At 36.9% G+C, this 17542-nt stretch overlaps 3 protein-coding genes across 3 annotated transcripts; 1 reads left to right on the forward strand and 2 right to left on the reverse strand.

Annotated features, from left to right (window-relative positions):
- Positions 1-140: 140 nt before the first annotated feature.
- On the forward strand, positions 141-881 carry LOC110729474 (LRR receptor-like serine/threonine-protein kinase GSO1). Its single transcript, XM_021909207.1, has one exon. The coding sequence runs from the start codon at positions 141-143 to the stop codon at positions 879-881; it is 741 nt and encodes a 246-aa protein (XP_021764899.1).
- An 871-nt stretch (positions 882-1752) lies between these two features.
- Positions 1753-4079, reverse strand: LOC110729475 (alpha-glucosidase-like). The gene is made up of 3 exons (XM_021909208.1): positions 4063-4079; positions 3065-3337; positions 1753-2484 (listed from the first exon to the last, which is right to left on the reverse strand). Exons 1-3 carry the CDS (start codon positions 4077-4079, stop codon positions 1773-1775), a joined length of 1002 nt encoding a protein of 333 aa, XP_021764900.1. The 3' UTR covers positions 1753-1772.
- Positions 4080-6893: 2814 nt separating this feature from the next.
- On the reverse strand, positions 6894-13450 carry LOC110729569 (alpha-glucosidase-like). Its single transcript, XM_021909310.1, has 7 exons — positions 13323-13450; positions 12492-12763; positions 10944-11647; positions 9748-9978; positions 9019-9665; positions 8165-8588; positions 6894-7499 (listed from the first exon to the last, which is right to left on the reverse strand). Exons 2-7 carry the CDS (start codon positions 12719-12721, stop codon positions 7045-7047), a joined length of 2691 nt encoding a protein of 896 aa, XP_021765002.1. The 5' UTR covers positions 12722-12763; positions 13323-13450; the 3' UTR covers positions 6894-7044.
- Between the last annotated feature and the right edge of the window lie 4092 nt (positions 13451-17542).

Consider the following 17542-nt stretch of genomic DNA (forward strand, 5'->3'; position numbering starts at 1 on the left):
CTCTACTCGTATAAAAAAGATCTCATGTAATGTAATGTAATGTAATATTCACACATATAATTTTACTACTTTATGTTTTTCATCCGTTAATCCCCTTCCTTTTCTTTAAAAATTATCAAAAACAAAAGTGCAATTCAACCATGAAAACGTTACAATACCTTATCATACTTTGTTGGCTTTTTCTGTTATGCTACTCGAATCATGCTATTGCAGGAGCTGCTGAGACCGACTTTGGAGAGCAAAGTAGCATCAAGTGTATCGACCGTGAGAGAAAAGCTTTGCTTCGATTCAAGCAAGGAATTCTCTCTTCATGGGGAGACATAGAAGATTGCTGCCAATGGCGTGGCATTCGCTGCAGCAATCGTACTGGCCATGTCATCATGCTTCATCTTCACGGATATTTTGTCCGATATGGTGAGTATATAATTTGTGTGGAAGGTAAGTTAGACACTTCCCTCTTTGAGCTAACTCATTTGAAATATTTGGACCTTAGTTTCAGTGGTTTCGACCAGCAGCCTATACCTAGTTCCATTGATTCCCTCACTGAGTTAGAGCACCTCAATTTAGCTAATGCTGGCTTTTTTGGTGAAATTCCTTCCCAACTCGGAAACCTTTCCAAATTAGCATCTCTTGATCTCAGTTTAAATCCCGAGCTCACTGCAAAAAGCTTGCAGTGGCTGTCCAATCTTACATTGTTGAGAGAAATCAACCTGAGTCATAGTAATCTTAGTGAATCCACCGACTGGATCAACAAACTTCCTTTCCTAAGAAAACTTTTCTTGGATACATGTTATCTACCTCCTACTTTTCCATCATCAACATTTTCATACATCAATTCTTCGATCCCTCTTCGTGTTGTTAGCCTATCTTATAACATTTAAGCCTTTGTCAATTATCCAACCTTCACATTTTGGATGTTGCTAAGAACCACATATCAGGCATTATTCCAAATTGCATATATAATCTTACAGCAATAATGACAGCCTTGACAGGCATGTCATACGGACTTGATGTTAGCGGGATTGGTATTGGGGAGACCGATATGACGTATCATGAAGCTTCAATAATTGAGTGGAAAAGAGAAGAGCAAAGATTTGGAGAAACTTCATTAGGTCTAGTGAATTATATTGATTTGTCAAATAATGATTGATGATAGTTGAGCAAGGAGTTATTAGAGTAAACCATACATGAAGAACAAGGAATCTTAGAAACAAAATCGGGTTTATTAGTGATGAATTTCCATGAATTGTTCTTCAAACTATAAATATAATATTCAGCCTGCTTCGGAAAAGGATAGCTATATACAAAACATAAGATTTTATAATCATGATTCACGACGCTATCATATCCAAACCCGGCCATAATGTGGGTGCCCTCATTCTTTGGAAACAATGGCGGTAACATGTTAACAGCGCCTGTTAACGGATTATAAAGCGAAAACTGTCTACATTTATAGTTTTGAAGGGAAGAATCAACATTGTTTATTTTCTGAAAACATAGCAATCCGTGGCAAGAACCAATGAGTCGTTGATTAACCATTGGAAAGTTAGAGAGGCGAGTTACCTGGTTGACAGGGGAATGGTAATCCAAGGAGTACAAACGAGATGATCGAGGACAAAAAAGGATGATTGAGCCACTTGGATTTGTCCTGTTGCTTTCGAGAAGATGGCGAGTGTGTAAACTGGTGAAATTGGGGTGGTGGATGATATCATCAACCCAATGTCATCTATTAGTAAACCTTTCCCTGACTAATTATATTTATGTTTTACAGCTTAATCATTTTTCTGCTTAACCCAATAAGGCATAGGGGCAGGACGACCAATAAGGCGAGTATACTGCTCAGTAACCATAACAGGGGTAGGACCAGCAAAGAAGTAAAGGTCAATAATACCCCCAATAACCTTATAAGTAATCCTATCACCTTTATACTCAACATCCATCCCATTACTATTCATCAACAAAACACCATGACTGGATCCTTTAATGGGCGAAGATCGAACATCCATGTAAAACGGGTGGGCCCCATAAAGGTTAACATCAGGGGTACTACTCGGAATATCAGCATTCCACATTGTAAGAGTTTGATTTTGGGCCAGTTGAAAAGTGGGCTTGATGTGTTCACCAAGCCCATAAAGGTGTGAAGTTTGAGCTGGAAGAGAGGAGGATAGTTGGATGTATTGGTCTTTGAAGATGAGGAAGGTGGTGGGATCGCCGGCGGTTGGGGCGGTGTTGAAGAGGACATCGCCGGTGGAGCGCCGGTTGATGGAAAATCCGAAGGGTGTGGTTTTGTGGAGGTTGAATGTGAGGTCGGAGTTTGGGTCGGATAGTTGTAGGTTTTGGTTATTTGTGAGGAATGAGAAAGGGTATTTTGGGAATGTGGATGGTTTCGGGGGTGGTGGTCGGGTGATGACTTCGTCAGGAAGTTCCCACCGGTCATTGTCGGCGTCGGTGACTCGGACTCTTAGTATGTCGTTTGACTCCAAGCTGTTAATTTAAGTTCAAGACAAGTAAAAACCGCGACATTAGTTAAGTAGGAGTAATAAAGAGGGGACTTGTAATTTTATTTTGTAAGGCTATATAAAAAAAATTAAGTGAGTATCATTTTTGTTTTTTTTTTTCCTTAACTACAAGTCCATAAGCAAAACTCCCTAAAAAAAAAAGAGTACAAGTTAATGGGTACTGTATCCCTCTGTTTTGCCGTTTTGCCATTTTGAACCACATATTTGTGACATTAAGCAACAGTTTTCATAAATCATACAAACTTATTGGTACATGGTCAAATATTTTAAACACGATAGGAAGTAACTTAATATGTAGCAATATAAATGTTTCAAAAAAATTACTTCATAATATACTTGTATGAGCTTGTACATATTTTAGTAATCATATTGTATTACTAATCGATTGATCATGGATCTCAATGTATTAATAATAATTGTATGTCCATTATCATATAATTGGAGGGCGAACAGATCGGAAGGTATTACGTACATTCACATCAATACCATGTGAAAAATATAAAGCCAATACTGAAAGACTAAAGAGATCAAGAGTTGAGTTAAACCTGGCAGTGAGGATGAGGGACTTAACGTCAGATCCATAGACTGCGGAGCTCTTCACAAGCGAGAGCTTCGCAGTCAAAACTTTGCCATTAGAATCATAGTCTGCCCACTTCACCTTATATCCATGACCAATGTTTTCATCACAACCATTTTCTGATTCCGACGACGCCGAAATCCCCCTCACTAAACATAGTGAGACTAACAGTATTCCAATGTTTTCATCACAACCATTTTTGGAGAGGTATTTACAATGTTTCCTCTCTAACTTGCATGACCTTTAAAGTTAATAATGTGTAAGTGTGTATATAGCCTAAAAGAACAAAGATTTTCCCACATGGGATATAGAATGATGGAAATTATTTGTGTGGACGCGACAACGTGAGCAATATTGATAATTATTTAGGCCGACTCAAGATGGTCCAGTCTTTTGTTATAAATGAATTGAATTTGAATTTAATAGAAGTAAATTAAAATAAATTTAATTACTCAAATAAAATTGATTAAAATGGACTGAAAAATATACTACCCCATTATTAAAAGTTCGACTCACTTACTATTCATATGGTCAAAATAAAATAGCGTTTACCATATTTTATTAGTTATACGATATAAATGAATTAATTAGCATGTGAGATCTTATTAGATTTCTCTTATTATAAATAATCCAAACATCAATTTTTTTTTATAATTTTCACTTATACACAATCTGAGTTATTCATGGTCGAAGATGTTCATTAGAGACCGCGCAATTGCAAAGTGAATCGAATTTTCAGGAACATAGGTAGTATATAAGTCTAAAAGAAGATTATCTAACTCGTGAATTAAATTTATGATAAATTACCTAATAATGCATATGAAGCTAACTTAATTTGAACGATTGTTTTTCACATAATCTTTGTTATTATTTGAGAATTTTACAGTAGTCGTTTCTTGGCATTTGGTCATTGGCATTTTATGATGATGTCGTGAATTGTATGCATATAGTTAGTGACTTACTAACCAAACAGCCATCGACATTTATTTTTATCATTTGATGTTTTATCATTTGTTATCATAAAGACCGTCAAATAAATAGATGGTCATAGTTATACTTAAGTTAAAGCGTATTAATAAAGAGACCGACATAAACTATATTTTACTCCGTAAACATATTTTTCAAAGGACATACTACTGATTGATCCACACATGATATGAGAAGATTTTGCAATGAGAAGTTAGATTTGTGTGGATGAATATTGGTTACAAAATAAAATTCGGGTCATCTGGTTCCTAGTCTATTATCCCAGCTTTAGAGAAATGTCCTTATATCTGCCAACCCAGCCCCACTTATATCTTTTGAGGCTCCAACAAAAATGTCATTTTCCTACTTTATAATTAATTATTGATCATATCGACATTTATTTTACACACGTGGGAGAAGTTTTAAAAATTACTGTATTATGGCTAGCGCTCTTTGACGGGGTTTTGGGGAGTTTAAATGTGAGCGGTTTGAAGTTTGAACAGTGGCGGATTCAGGATTTCGATATGGCGAGTCACGATTAATAATAATTGATTGTTTGTTTCAATCTAAAAATTATATTTAAAAAATATATATTTCACTAAAATGATTTCAATCCAAAAATAAGACATAAACTAATATCATACATAAAAATTAAATCTTACAAATTGAAAGTACGTACTCTAAATGAATAACATGTTATAAACAAATGGTACTATAAAATTATTACATTAAATTAACTTTATGATTTTTTTTACTTGATTGATAAGATTTGTGGGAAAATATTAAAATTGGTTGCACAAACATAGTATAAATAGAAACAAGAATTATTAAAAAATTATATGGAGTACAAAAAAAAAAAAAATAACGAGATAATTTAAAAGATCGGTTATATATGATAAATAGTTTTATAGTTTTTTTACTTCATATTTCTTCCGTTTTAATTTACCAGCAATATACTTGTATTACTTTAACATGTATTTTAAAAAAGTATTAGACTAACCGACTAGATAAATGGACAAATCAATTTGAAAGAAAAAATTATCCAACATCAAAACAAACAATAACATTGATGCGAAAATCCTAGTAGGCATTTTATTGTTTAAGTTTTTACTTGAGTACATGACAACTTGAATGGTTACCTAATTAAAATGACTAATTTATAAATGAACGGTTGAAAACAGAAATTTGTACAAATGTACCAGAGGAGATAATATGATGATGGCTAAACCGTAATAGGCAATATTTTGAAAATGATTAGAAAACTAAGGCATTTGATTTGGAGAACGATATCACTACACTATTTCCTCAACCATAACCTTCAACCACAATTTTTCTATCGATGTAGTCAATTCTAACCTTTATTTGTTTCTTAATTCAGTCACATATATAAACAAATAATCTTCAATCATATGGAAAACATAAAAGCGGTATCGTACACAGAACAACATTAGAACCATAGTAACACCTTTGGATCTTCTAAACAGCAAGATTGGGATCATCTAAACAGTAAGATATATGCAACAACAAGAAGTAACATATAATACTTGGAATTTAAATCTCAAATCTCTCAAACTACATGTTTCTAGTGCAAACTAATGCTTTTTTTAATTTCAAATAGTTGAAATAACCTCAACTTGAATGTTAGATCGATGTTACAATATTTGGGTACGCACTTATCAACTTTTGTCAGAGTCATCATACTTCTCCAACCACCAGTTGTCATGGAAACAATGGAAAATCTAACATTTTTTATAACTGGTTCAAAGAACATAAAAAAAAAATTATATTAAAAGTATTCATAAATTAACAAATTACCTGAAATTATATATATAATTTTTATATTTTTGTGTCAATTTACCACATAACAAGGAAAAACAAAAATTTGAGATTTCTTATCAATATTAAAGCCGACAACACAACGTTGTCAAGAGAAAGCCAAGGGGTTGAAAATTATTCGGTTCAAATATTCTTTGTTATCTCAACAAAACTTTCCATGAATGACTCATTATATTGCGTAAGAAAGTAGATTAAGTCATACGAATGAAATGACTTAGAATTAAAGATAATTTTCACATTGAATTAAACTGTTTATGAGAGAAAAAAAATTAGGAACTGAAATGAATTGAAATGAAATTAAGAATAGGTACTAAATCGAGATATGAAAGTTAGATTAATCTACTAAATCTTGATAAAGAAGGGTTAACACTTATTAATAATAATAATAATAATAATAATAATAATAATAATAATAATAATAATAAATGGACTTCGAACACCTAAAAATACGGAGTACCAGAAATCTTGTTTACATTGAAATATAAATAGTAATACAAGATTAAAAATGACGTAAAAGTTGCTGGAATATACAAAGTTTCAGGATAAATTGGGGAAAGTAATAAAATATAAAGGTAGTATGGTTGGTTAAAGAATAAAAAATTGTAAAAATCCAAAAATAGTGGAGAGAATTGAAGGAGAGAAAATATAGATCTAATATTCTTAGGTCCACTTGATGAGAATTAATTAGCTTTCCAAATAAGAAAATTGATCAAATATTATAATAATAATAATAATAATAATAATAAAAAATTAAAAAAAGCCTATAAAAAATGTAGAACAAGTATTTAAAAACGAAGAAAGTATAAGCTAAATTCTTGTGACTTTTATTTTTATTGTTAAAGTAAAAGTTGTCTCTCAGGCTCTCAGCAATGGCTGGGTAAGTTAATACTAAATTTACAAGCAATGGAAATTTCATTAATAAAATAATTTGTGGTTTAGACAATCCTTCCAAACATATGAAGCTGAAATTATGAAGGTTTATTACAAAATGCATAGAACATGAAAACTTACTGATCTCGGCTTTATCTGATTTTATTGCATCTCAGTAAGGTACATTATACAACTGAGTACAATGCCAATAAAAATAAATACCTGAACAGGATCGAGCATTTGAAGCACAATAATAGAGAGATTTAATGGCATTACTCAGTACAATAACAATTTAAATTCATGTCCTATTAACAAGTTCAGATCAGAAATCTCAGCTACAATGAACTGCTCTTTACCATCTGGAGTTAAACTAAGTTTGGATTTGTCACATTTTCTCGCTCCAGCCCCTGTGTGTACTATGTAGCCCTTGATCTTTGTGCCTTTTCCCAAACCTAATATGGTTATCTTGTTAATGATCCATTTTTGACTCACTGCGAATTCTCCATTGACAACAGTTGAGCTGATAACATTAGTCTGTTTTGCTGTTGCAGCAATGAATTTTACAGAGGTCCATTTGCCTCCCTTCACTCCCATAGTCAACTCAACTCCATCATCCAAGAACAACTCCCCGGAGCTGGTCCCATGATCACTCATGACCACTAATAGATGGAATGGCGTCCTGCGTGCTGCTCGGGTTGTCATAGCTTTGCCTTGCATTGCCAGAATATTACCTGCAGTAATCAGAGGGGAATAGATTGAGTATTCCCCTTTATGGTGGATAGCAAAGCCAGAATAGTAAGAAATGTCACTTTATAAATTATATCCCCTGTCACATGGGCTTCACTACACATTTACACTTCAAGTATCTCTATATATAAGATGATCCACAATTTGATATGGGTAGGCTAGATAAATTAATTCAAGTCATTGGACTACTTTAACACTCAAGATGCATGTTATTTTCAGATTCTCATAGCTGAGTCCATAATGAACTGTGCCTAAATTTCCAGGTTTTAGTGTAATAGACTAACCTAGAGGGGTAGTATGGGCATTCTAGTAATATTAGTTTAGTAGGGTTAATAGCCCTTAGTATAAATAGAGAGGTAAGGGGAAAGAAAGAGATTAGGCAAAAATTGGATGAAACTTGTTGAGAGTTGTGACCTCAAGTCACTCCTTGGAGAGTTGTGAGCTAAACTCACTTTTGAAGATTGATAGCCTTAAGCTATTATCCTATCTTTTGTAACCATTCAACCATTATCAATCGAAATCCAAGCTTTAATCTTTGTTTACTTGCATTATTAAATCAAAAATATAATCCCAGAAAGTCAGTTCATTACATTTAGCTATTGTTGGACTCCAGTGGGAAAAAAAAGAGGTACGAAGTAAGAATTATTACCTTCTCGAATGTGAACATTGATATGATCAGGGGGTGCACTAAGGGTAACACACCTTCCAGTGGAAACAGTCACTGAATGAGTATAATTGAACAGATCAAACCAGTTTCCTCGAGGAAAGTAAGCATTGACAGATACCACACCAGGTCCCAGGACTGGAGAAACCATTACACCCCTACCAAGAAGGAACTGTGAGCTGATACCATAAGTTTTGATATCCTCGGGAAAAGAAAAGAAAAATGGTCGTGCTATAGGGATTCCTTTCAACTGTGCCTTGTACATCAAAGTATAGAAGTAAGGGAGAAGCGTGTAGCGGAGTCCCAAGACTTTCCTAGCCGATGCAGCGACTGATTTCCATCTGTAGAGCTCTTGATAGGTAGTACCAAGTGTTGAATGATCTCTTGAGAATGGATAAAAGGCCCCCAGCTGTATTCAAAAATTTCAAACACATTCAATTAAGTAATGTATTTTTATTGAAGATTATTGATGCAGACTTTATACTCTCACAACAAGTATTACCAAAGAGGATTTGATGACAACATCTGGTAACAAAAAAAGGGTGAATTAAAAGAAGCCTTTGGTAAGCAGAATTTTTAAATTTTTTCTTTTAAAAAAAAGAAAAGAAAAGAAAAAAAAAAAAAAAAGCAACAAAATCGCCCTTTTGGATACTTACCAAGGAGGGATTTGACAACTGCTGCCTTCTTTGAGCCATAAAATAAACAAACAAACTTCTCAACTAAACAGCTAATCTTACCCATTTCTTCTCTGTGTCTACATATACTAACTGGTGTACCTAAAATAACATTTTGGAGAAAATCCTATGCAATGATAATAATTGACATGTTCTTAGATTTACCTGTATCCAGCGCCGACAAAGCTCTTCAGTTGTGTTCCCAAGAAAACCACAAATATCAGCTCCAACCATTGGAACTCCAAAAAGTCCAAAATTTAACATAGACGGGATTGAATATACAAGATCATTCCAGGTTGCAGCATTATCTCCTGTCCAATGTGCAGTGTACTTCCCAGAACCAATAAATGTTGATCTAGAGAGTACAAATGGTCTTTTCTTTGTGAGATTAACAAGGGCAGCATGAGTGGCTTTAGCTTCAAGGTATCCAAATAAGTTATGAACGTTGTATTCATATATGTCACCATAGTGCAAAGCAGTGGGTGGGATAGTCTTGTTTATGATAGGTAGCCTATCTCCAGAATTATTGATTTTATAAGGAGGATCATCAAGTGTAGATCCAGGGGCAGGTGGAGAGGAAATAAAATTTGATATTTCATTCATATCAATCCAAAGACCATCAACAGGCAGAAGATTTAAAAATCTCTTTATTTCGTTTGTCCAAAAGGTCAGAGCAGAAGGCTTTAGAAAATCAGGGAAGTATACAGGGCCAGGCCAGACAGAGCCAAGATATGGTTTGCCACCACGCTTCAGGAAGACATCAAGTTGCATTCCCCTAATGTATGTTTCATGCGTCTCATTGGTACTGATACCTGGGATGAATTGAAAAAATGGCTAAGAGAAAATGTATCTATAGAACAATACACAAGATTATCCAGAATTTCAACAACTTACCAGGATCCAAAATCAGCACATATCTTTGTCCATTCTCGTGAAGATCGTTAACAAATTGCTTCATCTTGTTAAGAGGAAAATTAACAGGATCAAAAGTGAAATCCTTGTATGCATCCATGTAATCAATATCTGTCCACATTACTTCCAAGGGGATCCTAGCCTTTGCATATCCAGCTACCACAGACTGAAGTTCATATACATCATGATAGCCATAACGGCATTGCTGAAATCCTGTATAGTATACATACTGTTTATCAGTGTAGGAAACACAACAACTATCATAAACTTATGCCTAAGTAAGACAGATCACAAACATTGACTGCAAGGAGGCCTAATATGTCCATGACAGCAGCTCCGCTGTCAACAAAACCACTCCAGTCTTCTCATTTTCCTACTCTCAAGCTACAGAGATTTTCGTTTTCCAAACAGCAGTATTTTCAAGACGCATATGCAGTTAATTAGTTAAAGAGCAGGAGTAGATAGTTCCGGACTTTTATTAATGAAACTTAATGATTTCTAAGATAGATTGAAGTAAAATGTGTATCTGCACATACTAAGCATGAGACAGAAATCAGCAATGCCTTCTACCCAATACTGAAAGTAACTTAGTAAACTTAGAACACACCAACCAGATTATTACCAATAAACCACTACATCCATAATTCATCAAAGGAATGACTAGCACCACAAAATTATCAAATTGGTAACTTGTGCAACATTTTGCCACTCTGTAAGCAAGTAATCTCCAAACTTCCCAACTCCTTTTAGACTTTAATCCCATTTTGTCAGCATAAAGACCGTTCCTATCCGATGTAATGGTAAAATTCTCCTATGATCATCTTTTCATCAACCATGAAAATCTAATAATGTGGAAATTGATCATACAGAAATGTGCATCCAAGACTATTTTCAACCACTAGAATTTCATAGCCATCATTAACCTATAGAAGTTTTATTGATGTACTCCGTAGTAAACACTCTTTAGCTCGAAATCACATGGCAAACAAACATGTACAAATAATATAATACATACACCACAACTCAAGATTTATTAATCCTTACAACAATGCAACATACACAATGAATATTTGACAGCAACAAACAGAACACCCATATAATAAGCAGCAATTAAATATGAACAACAGAATCAAACTACCAAATTGGAGAAACAAGAAAGAGAGAAAGTGAGATATTACCAAAAGCCCAATAAGGCATTGGAGCAGGGCGACCAACAAGCTGAGTAAACTGCTCCACCACTTGGGCCGGCGAAGGCCCGGCAAAGAAGTAAAGGTCAATAATACCCCCAATAACCTTGAAAGTAATCCGATCACCGGCATACTCAACATCCATCCCATTACTATTCAACAGCAAAACACCATGAGTGGACCCCACCACCGGCGAAGACCGAACATCCATATAAAACGGGTGAGACCCGTAAAGATTAACATCCGGGTTACTACTAGGAATATCAGCATTCCACATTGTAAAGGTTTGATTATGGGCCAGTTGAAAAGTGGGCTTGGAGTGTTCCCCGAGCCCAAAGAGATGGGCCCGGTGGGCCGGGAGGGAGGAGGAGAGGTGGAGGTACTGGTCCTTGAAGATGAGGAAGGTGGAGGGGTTGGTGGGGTCAGGGGTGGTGTCGAAGATGACGTCATCGGTGGATTTGCGGGAGATGGTGAAGCCGAAGGGGGTGGTGGAGAGGAGAGAGAAAGTGAGGTCGGAGTTTGGGTGGGAGAGGTGGAGGTTGTGGCCGAGAGTGGTGGGGGGTGAGTGAAGAGCGCGGCGGAGGGAGGAGAGAGAGTGTGGTGGTTGACTGCGGTGGAGGATATCGTCTGGGATTTCCCATCGGCGGTGGTTGGCGTCGGTGATTCGAAGGCGTAGACGGTCGTTGTTTTCTAAGCTGCCAATTGAAGGAAATTTGGGAATTGGAGGGAGTTAGTGAACTGACCTAACTGTCAAATAAAGGATTCATAATTTGATTTTTTTTTTTTTTTTTGGTGAAATGATAATTTGATTAAATCAATCCCAACAAATAGAGTTTTTTTTTTAATTATTATTACTATTATTACTACCTCCGTTACATATTATTTGCAATTATTAGACATTTTTCCTCTTTATTTTATGTCAAATTGTTATAAATAATATGTGACGGAGGTAGTATTTTGATGAGCAAATAGACTTTATACAAGTACTTGTACTTTGTGACAAATTGCAAATGGAGAAAATGGAGCATGTGACCTTGGCTATTGTAGAATGTAGATGGTAAGTCATCTTGATACGGAGTAAATTTTAGTTTGATAATTCGACATGTATGGACCGTTAGAAATATGAATGGACTAATGGAGTATATGGTTCCTAAAACTATTCAAGTTTGTGATTTCATATTCAATATTTTTTTTCAATATTCTAACACACATTATTAAATTAGTTAGATTCATAACTTATAACTACATGGCTACATAGGTTGATACGTATACAAATTGTATGCTCTTAAATGCATAACGACATGGTATATTTTTGTTATACTTCATATGTAATTTTATTTCTTATTAGTCAACTTTATTTTATTTTTTTTAATAAAGAAATATTAAATTTTAAGGCAATCATAATCACATTCCACTCTAAAATGTATTATGGAATGTGCACTATACAATACAATAGACTAATAGAGTAAACCATATGAACAAGAAATCAAGGTAGCTCAATCATACAATAAATAACCAACAAAAGAGTTCACAAAGAACCTGGCAGTGAGAGAAAGGAGCTGAATATCAGGTCCATAAACTGAGGAATTCTTCACAAGCTCAAGTATGGCAGTCAACGTCCGATGGGTGCCGGAGTCAACCTTCGCCCACTTCACCGTATACCCATACCCGATTACGTCTTTTTCACCACTTTTCGATTTCAAACCCGCAACCAAACGTAGTTGTACTAGTAGAATTCCCAGTGCCAACCAAGTTAATTTCTTCTTCATTTTCTAAGTTTTGTGCATAACTTCTTGCCTGATTACTTGTTCCTTCACATTGCAATTTGCAAATGTAGTGGTTAGGACTTTGGAGTATATGAAACAGATGAAATAAATTAAATAAACATAAAAGAATGATAGATGACATATTTTATTTTTATTGTGGACGTAACATATTGTATTTTAATTGGTCCCACCAAATCACCAATCCTCTCACCTCCCTAGAAGATTTTTTATTAGTCATTTCCCATGACACTTTGATATTATGTAATTATTCATACAAATATGGTGGAAATGAAAATTGGTTTGTTGTTTATATAAGGCTTCATTTAACATAATTTGTGTTTTAAATAAGTAATTGATGAGTTACTTCACTTTCTAACTAATAAAAGAAATGACATAAAAGAAACAAGAAAAAATAGTGGAAAAAATGCCAATTTAACACAAGGATTGCCAAAATGGTACTCCTATATCCTTTGTAATGTCTTACATGATCAATATTTGATCTTATTTAATTTACTTCCATATGGATTCCATAAACATAAACCGAAAGCTTGTAAATTGAAATTCATACAAGTATTAAATTAATATATAGAAGAGATGATCATACCAAATTAATTTGCAGTAATTTAAGCAAATGTCACATTGAACCTCAGACAATTAACAAGAAAACAGTACGTAAGAATGTATATACTTAAGAAACCATAGAATATGTGTTTATTGGTGTTATGGAGAGCTATATATGGTGTCTGATCAGATCTCTTTTAAGGTGGAAGGCACTAATTAATTAAATTGCTTACAATGTGTGAAAGGCATGATGACAAAAAAGAGGAAATATAGTGAATATCTTAGGCTACTCTTGGACTTACTATACATTCCAGCAGCTGGATTTTAACGTGGAAATGTTGAATCATATAATATAGACGTTTTGTTCCAAAGTTAGAAACGTGAAGAAGTATGTTCTTCTTTCTGTTTAACTTCGTATTATGTTGATAGATTGTACGTGCGTAACCATGTAGGTTAGCATTTTCCTGCATTACCCACTAGATATTGTTAATTGTTTTAGAGATTATTGAAAATGGGTATATATCGTCTAAGATGACTGAAGAGAGTAGATCAATCTCAAAAACCGATTGACATCAAAAATACTACCTCCGGATCATATTATATGCAATTTTGAGGTATTATTTGTGAGATATAAAAAATTTCAAAGTTGCATATAATACGATCTAGAGGTAGTAATGGTAGTATTAAATTCAAGTGTTTGTTCAAAAGTCATTTACTATCTCTAATAATTCTTTTACACAATTACAAATCATAAGGTTAGGTTTGTACTTGTATAATTTGTATAAAGGTAAGTTTGTAGAATTGTAGTTTGTGATTCATTTTACTGAATTTAATTTGCGTGTTCCTTGCCAGTTAGAACAGGCCCACAGCCCATTGGATAAATAGGAAAGATTCTGAAATAAAGCCCAGCCCTTTATTTCATTACTAGCCCAGTTGCTTCACTTATAAAGCACAACATGTCTACAGCGCCTCAGAGCAAGATACAGCAAAATACTCCGTACAAAGTATATACGGAGTATAATAAAAATGGCTTATTAATCCTAAAGAAAAAAAAAATACAAAGTATATCATAATTGTTAAGTACTTAATAGTCCATACCATTGTATGGAGTACAGCGTATAAGCTAAATTAACTGACACTCTGACAGGTACAGTACACAGCTACCTAACTAGTTTACAACTTTACATACTCGTGTACGAAAAATAAGAAATGGAGAGAATACAGTATAGTCCGTACGACTACGAGTCTAGAGTTTTTGTCGTGACTCGAACAAAAATACTAAATGTTTCGGGTGAAAATAATGGGACCTTGCCGAAGGTCCGATGAAGTGGAGAAGACTAGATTCGATCCAAGTAATGTTGGGCCGAAGGTTTCCTGCACAGTAAACACACGTAAACTAGCCTCGGGAGTGTTGCCGAGGAAGGCCCCTCCGATGCTAAAGTCAGTACAGTGCGTAGAGAGAGAAGACTATGCAAGAGAATTAATTGCTTGAGGCTTTGCTTGAATGAATGTACAAATGTAATATTGATGGCTTTTATACCTCTGCATACAGTGGAGAAGTTGGGCCTTAGCCCAATTGGCTTGCCTTGAGGACTGATCTTTGACTTTAGCACAATTGGAGAGATGAACCTTGACCTTGGGCTTTTAATTGGATCATTTAATGCCTAAGCCCAATTGGACTAAATTGGACCCAAATAACTTGCCCCCCAGACCCGATTTGGAAGGATGACGGGTCGGGTTTGATTTAATCAGAAAAGGAGGGAAGTGAATGATTTAATTAATCCAAAAATTTGAATTTAAACCGTAATTAAACCGTAATTAATGAGATAATGACAGTTAAGGCGGATAATTGTGGAAGTTGGACGGATAATGGGCAGTTTAATCGCAAGGTCGTGTGTTTAACGGTTACTTAGTGGGGTATTTAAGAGAAATTGAAACGCGGACTCCCCGTATTCCCATTTCTGGAGATATAATCAGAGGCGCGTCATCTCTCCTCACTTATTCACCAACACAAACCCAGAATTCTCGAGAGAACCCAAGAACCCGCATCAAAACTTCGCAAATTCCCCGAGCATTAAGCTTAGAAACTGAGACTTGCCACTACCAATTCGTAAATCGGCAACTTTCGCTTCAGATTAAGGTAAATTCCTTTGATTTTAGTTTATTTTTCTTCGAATTCGAACTCCTTCCCTTTTTTTCGACTTTTTTCTTCGAAATTATCAATGGCGAGAGGAGTTAGGGGTAGAGCCCGTGCTCCAAGAAGAGCAAGGCCAATTCCCGATCCTAGGAACAGGATTGGGACCTGGAATGGACAAAGAGCAGAGTCTGACCCTGCTGAAGGGATTAGGGCGACTCCAATTTCCTCGGCTCCTCCTCAGAGAACGGAGGGGCCGAGCGCTTCTGGGCGGGACGATGAAGTTCCCGCTGTCCTTTGGGATATCCTCCCCGGGTTTTCAGAGTGGGAGGATGCCGAAGTAGCTTCGGCCATGATAAAGAACCGCCCCTACTCATGGTGGGTGGAGAATGCCGAACAGTATCGGTTTGCCGAACAAATTGAGTTGCATTACGGCATCCTTGAAGCTGATGGGTATTGGTGCCGAATGCCCGTGGCATCCGATAGAATCCATCGTCCACCCCCGGGGTATGTGGGGTGTACACAAGACAACTTCAGTATGGGCTGAGGTTCCCTTTGGACGTATTCGTCCGAGACTTGCTGATCCATTACAATATTTCCCTATGTCAGCTAACTCCTACTAGCATCCGAAGGGTGATGACATACTTATGGGTCTGCAAGTTCTTCAGGTATGTGCCGAACCTGCACTGCTTCAAAAAGCTTCATCGGCTAGTGCCAAATATTCAAAGTGGGCACGGAAGTCATGGTTCTGGGTGGTACCGGATTGAGTCTCGGCCCCGGTACCTAACCATGTGGCCGAACGACTCTTCAGACAAGGACTGGAGAGGTCAATGGATTTGGGTTAGGGCACCCACGGACCCGGGCCACCCTTGCGTCTTCAGCGCTCCCCGGTACCTTGCTGAGCCTGATCCCGACATGGGAAGTTTAGGTCCCCCCGCAGATAACGGCCCAGATCCAAACCTTAATCAACATAATATCTTCGGAAAGCTGCCGAACCGGGGGGGCAGCGGCCGAATGCAGCATATCCCGGAGACTTGGCTCCCCGATACGCATTATGTTTTCCAAGAGAACATGCTAGCAGTTGTCGGCCTCAGCCGAAAGTTTAAGGATGGTAAGCTTCTTCGGCTGGGGCCGAGGCTTTTAAATTATCTCTTTTTCTCCTCTCACTTCGCTTTTTTATGCTGTGCCAACCTGACTGAACTGATCTTTCCCCTTTTCTTTTTCAGAGCGGGACGAGACCAACGTCGGCATTAACTACGCTCGTCTTGGCGTCAACCGAGAACGAGTTGTAACTGATCGGGCCCCCTCTATCACTGAACCGCGGCATAGAGAAGTTCATCTAGACTCTTCCCACTTCCAAATTGAGGTTGTTGCTCTGTATCAAAGGCAGAAGCCTTGGTGGAAGAAGAGAGATCCCTGGTTTCAGCTGCTGGACGAAGAAGCTGAAGCTGCCCGTACGGCCGAAGAGGTTGCACGGGTTATTGAAGCTTGTGAAGGAGGAGAAGGGTCCTCCAGGGCTGCTGAAGAAGAAGATGCAGCTAGGGCAGCTGAAGAAGACGAGGCTTTGCTGAAGACCTCGGTGAGCTTTCATACTTAATTTTGTCTGTTTCTGTTTGTTGTTTTGTTTTTACTCACATTCTTCCTCCCCCCTTGTCTTTTACAGTCTGAAGAGAGTAATAGACACAGAGAAGGGAAAGCCCCTATTCGTCCCGAAGACCGGATACAAGAAGAGTCCTCAGACTCAGACATGGACGAGCAGCCGCTTCAGAAAAGGCGCCGAAGAATGGCCATCATCGGCCCCCATGACTTTCAGCGGAGGCCGATGACCATCGGCGTCGAAATAAGGGAACCCAAGGAAGGCAATGGATCACCGAGGGTTCCCCGGCCACCACCTCAATCACCTCCAAAGACCCCTCTGCCACCTCCCGAGATGGAGGTGGATCAGAAAACTCCCGAACCTAAGGGAGGGGTCCAAGAAGAAGTTCAAGAGAGTGCTGCTGAGCACAAGAATGAGGATGCCGTGATGCCCAGTGCTGAGGGTTTCACGGCAGACATTGCAAGAGAGGTTGAGGCTTTCGTCCTCACCCCTGAAGAAGAAGAGGTCATAATAATTGACTCTTCTGAGAAGG

The sequence above is a fragment of the Chenopodium quinoa genome, unplaced genomic scaffold (assembly GCF_001683475.1).
Source record: "Chenopodium quinoa cultivar QQ74 unplaced genomic scaffold, ASM168347v1, whole genome shotgun sequence".
NCBI lineage: Eukaryota > Viridiplantae > Streptophyta > Magnoliopsida > Caryophyllales > Amaranthaceae > Chenopodium > Chenopodium quinoa.

What these genes read in the sequence shown, in the direction of transcription:
- LOC110729474 (XM_021909207.1), top strand. Translation starts at nt 141, where the DNA reads ATGAAAACGTTACAATACCTTATCATACTTTGTTGGCTTTTTCTGTTA.
- LOC110729475 (XM_021909208.1), bottom strand. An exon ending in TCCCTCATCCTCACTGCCAG is followed by an intron (nt 2,485 to 3,064) that starts GTTTAACTCAAC and finishes TTAAATTAACAG; the next exon opens with CTTGGAGTCAAACGACATAC.
- LOC110729569 (XM_021909310.1), bottom strand. Translation starts at nt 12,721, where the DNA reads ATGAAGAAGAAATTAACTTGGTTGGCACTGGGAATTCTACTAGTACAA. An exon ending in TTTGTCGGCGCTGGATACAG is followed by an intron (nt 8,589 to 9,018) that starts GTAAATCTAAGA and finishes TTTTGAATACAG; the next exon opens with CTGGGGGCCTTTTATCCATT. An exon ending in CAATGTTCACATTCGAGAAG is followed by an intron (nt 7,500 to 8,164) that starts GTAATAATTCTT and finishes TGATTACTGCAG; the next exon opens with GTAATATTCTGGCAATGCAA.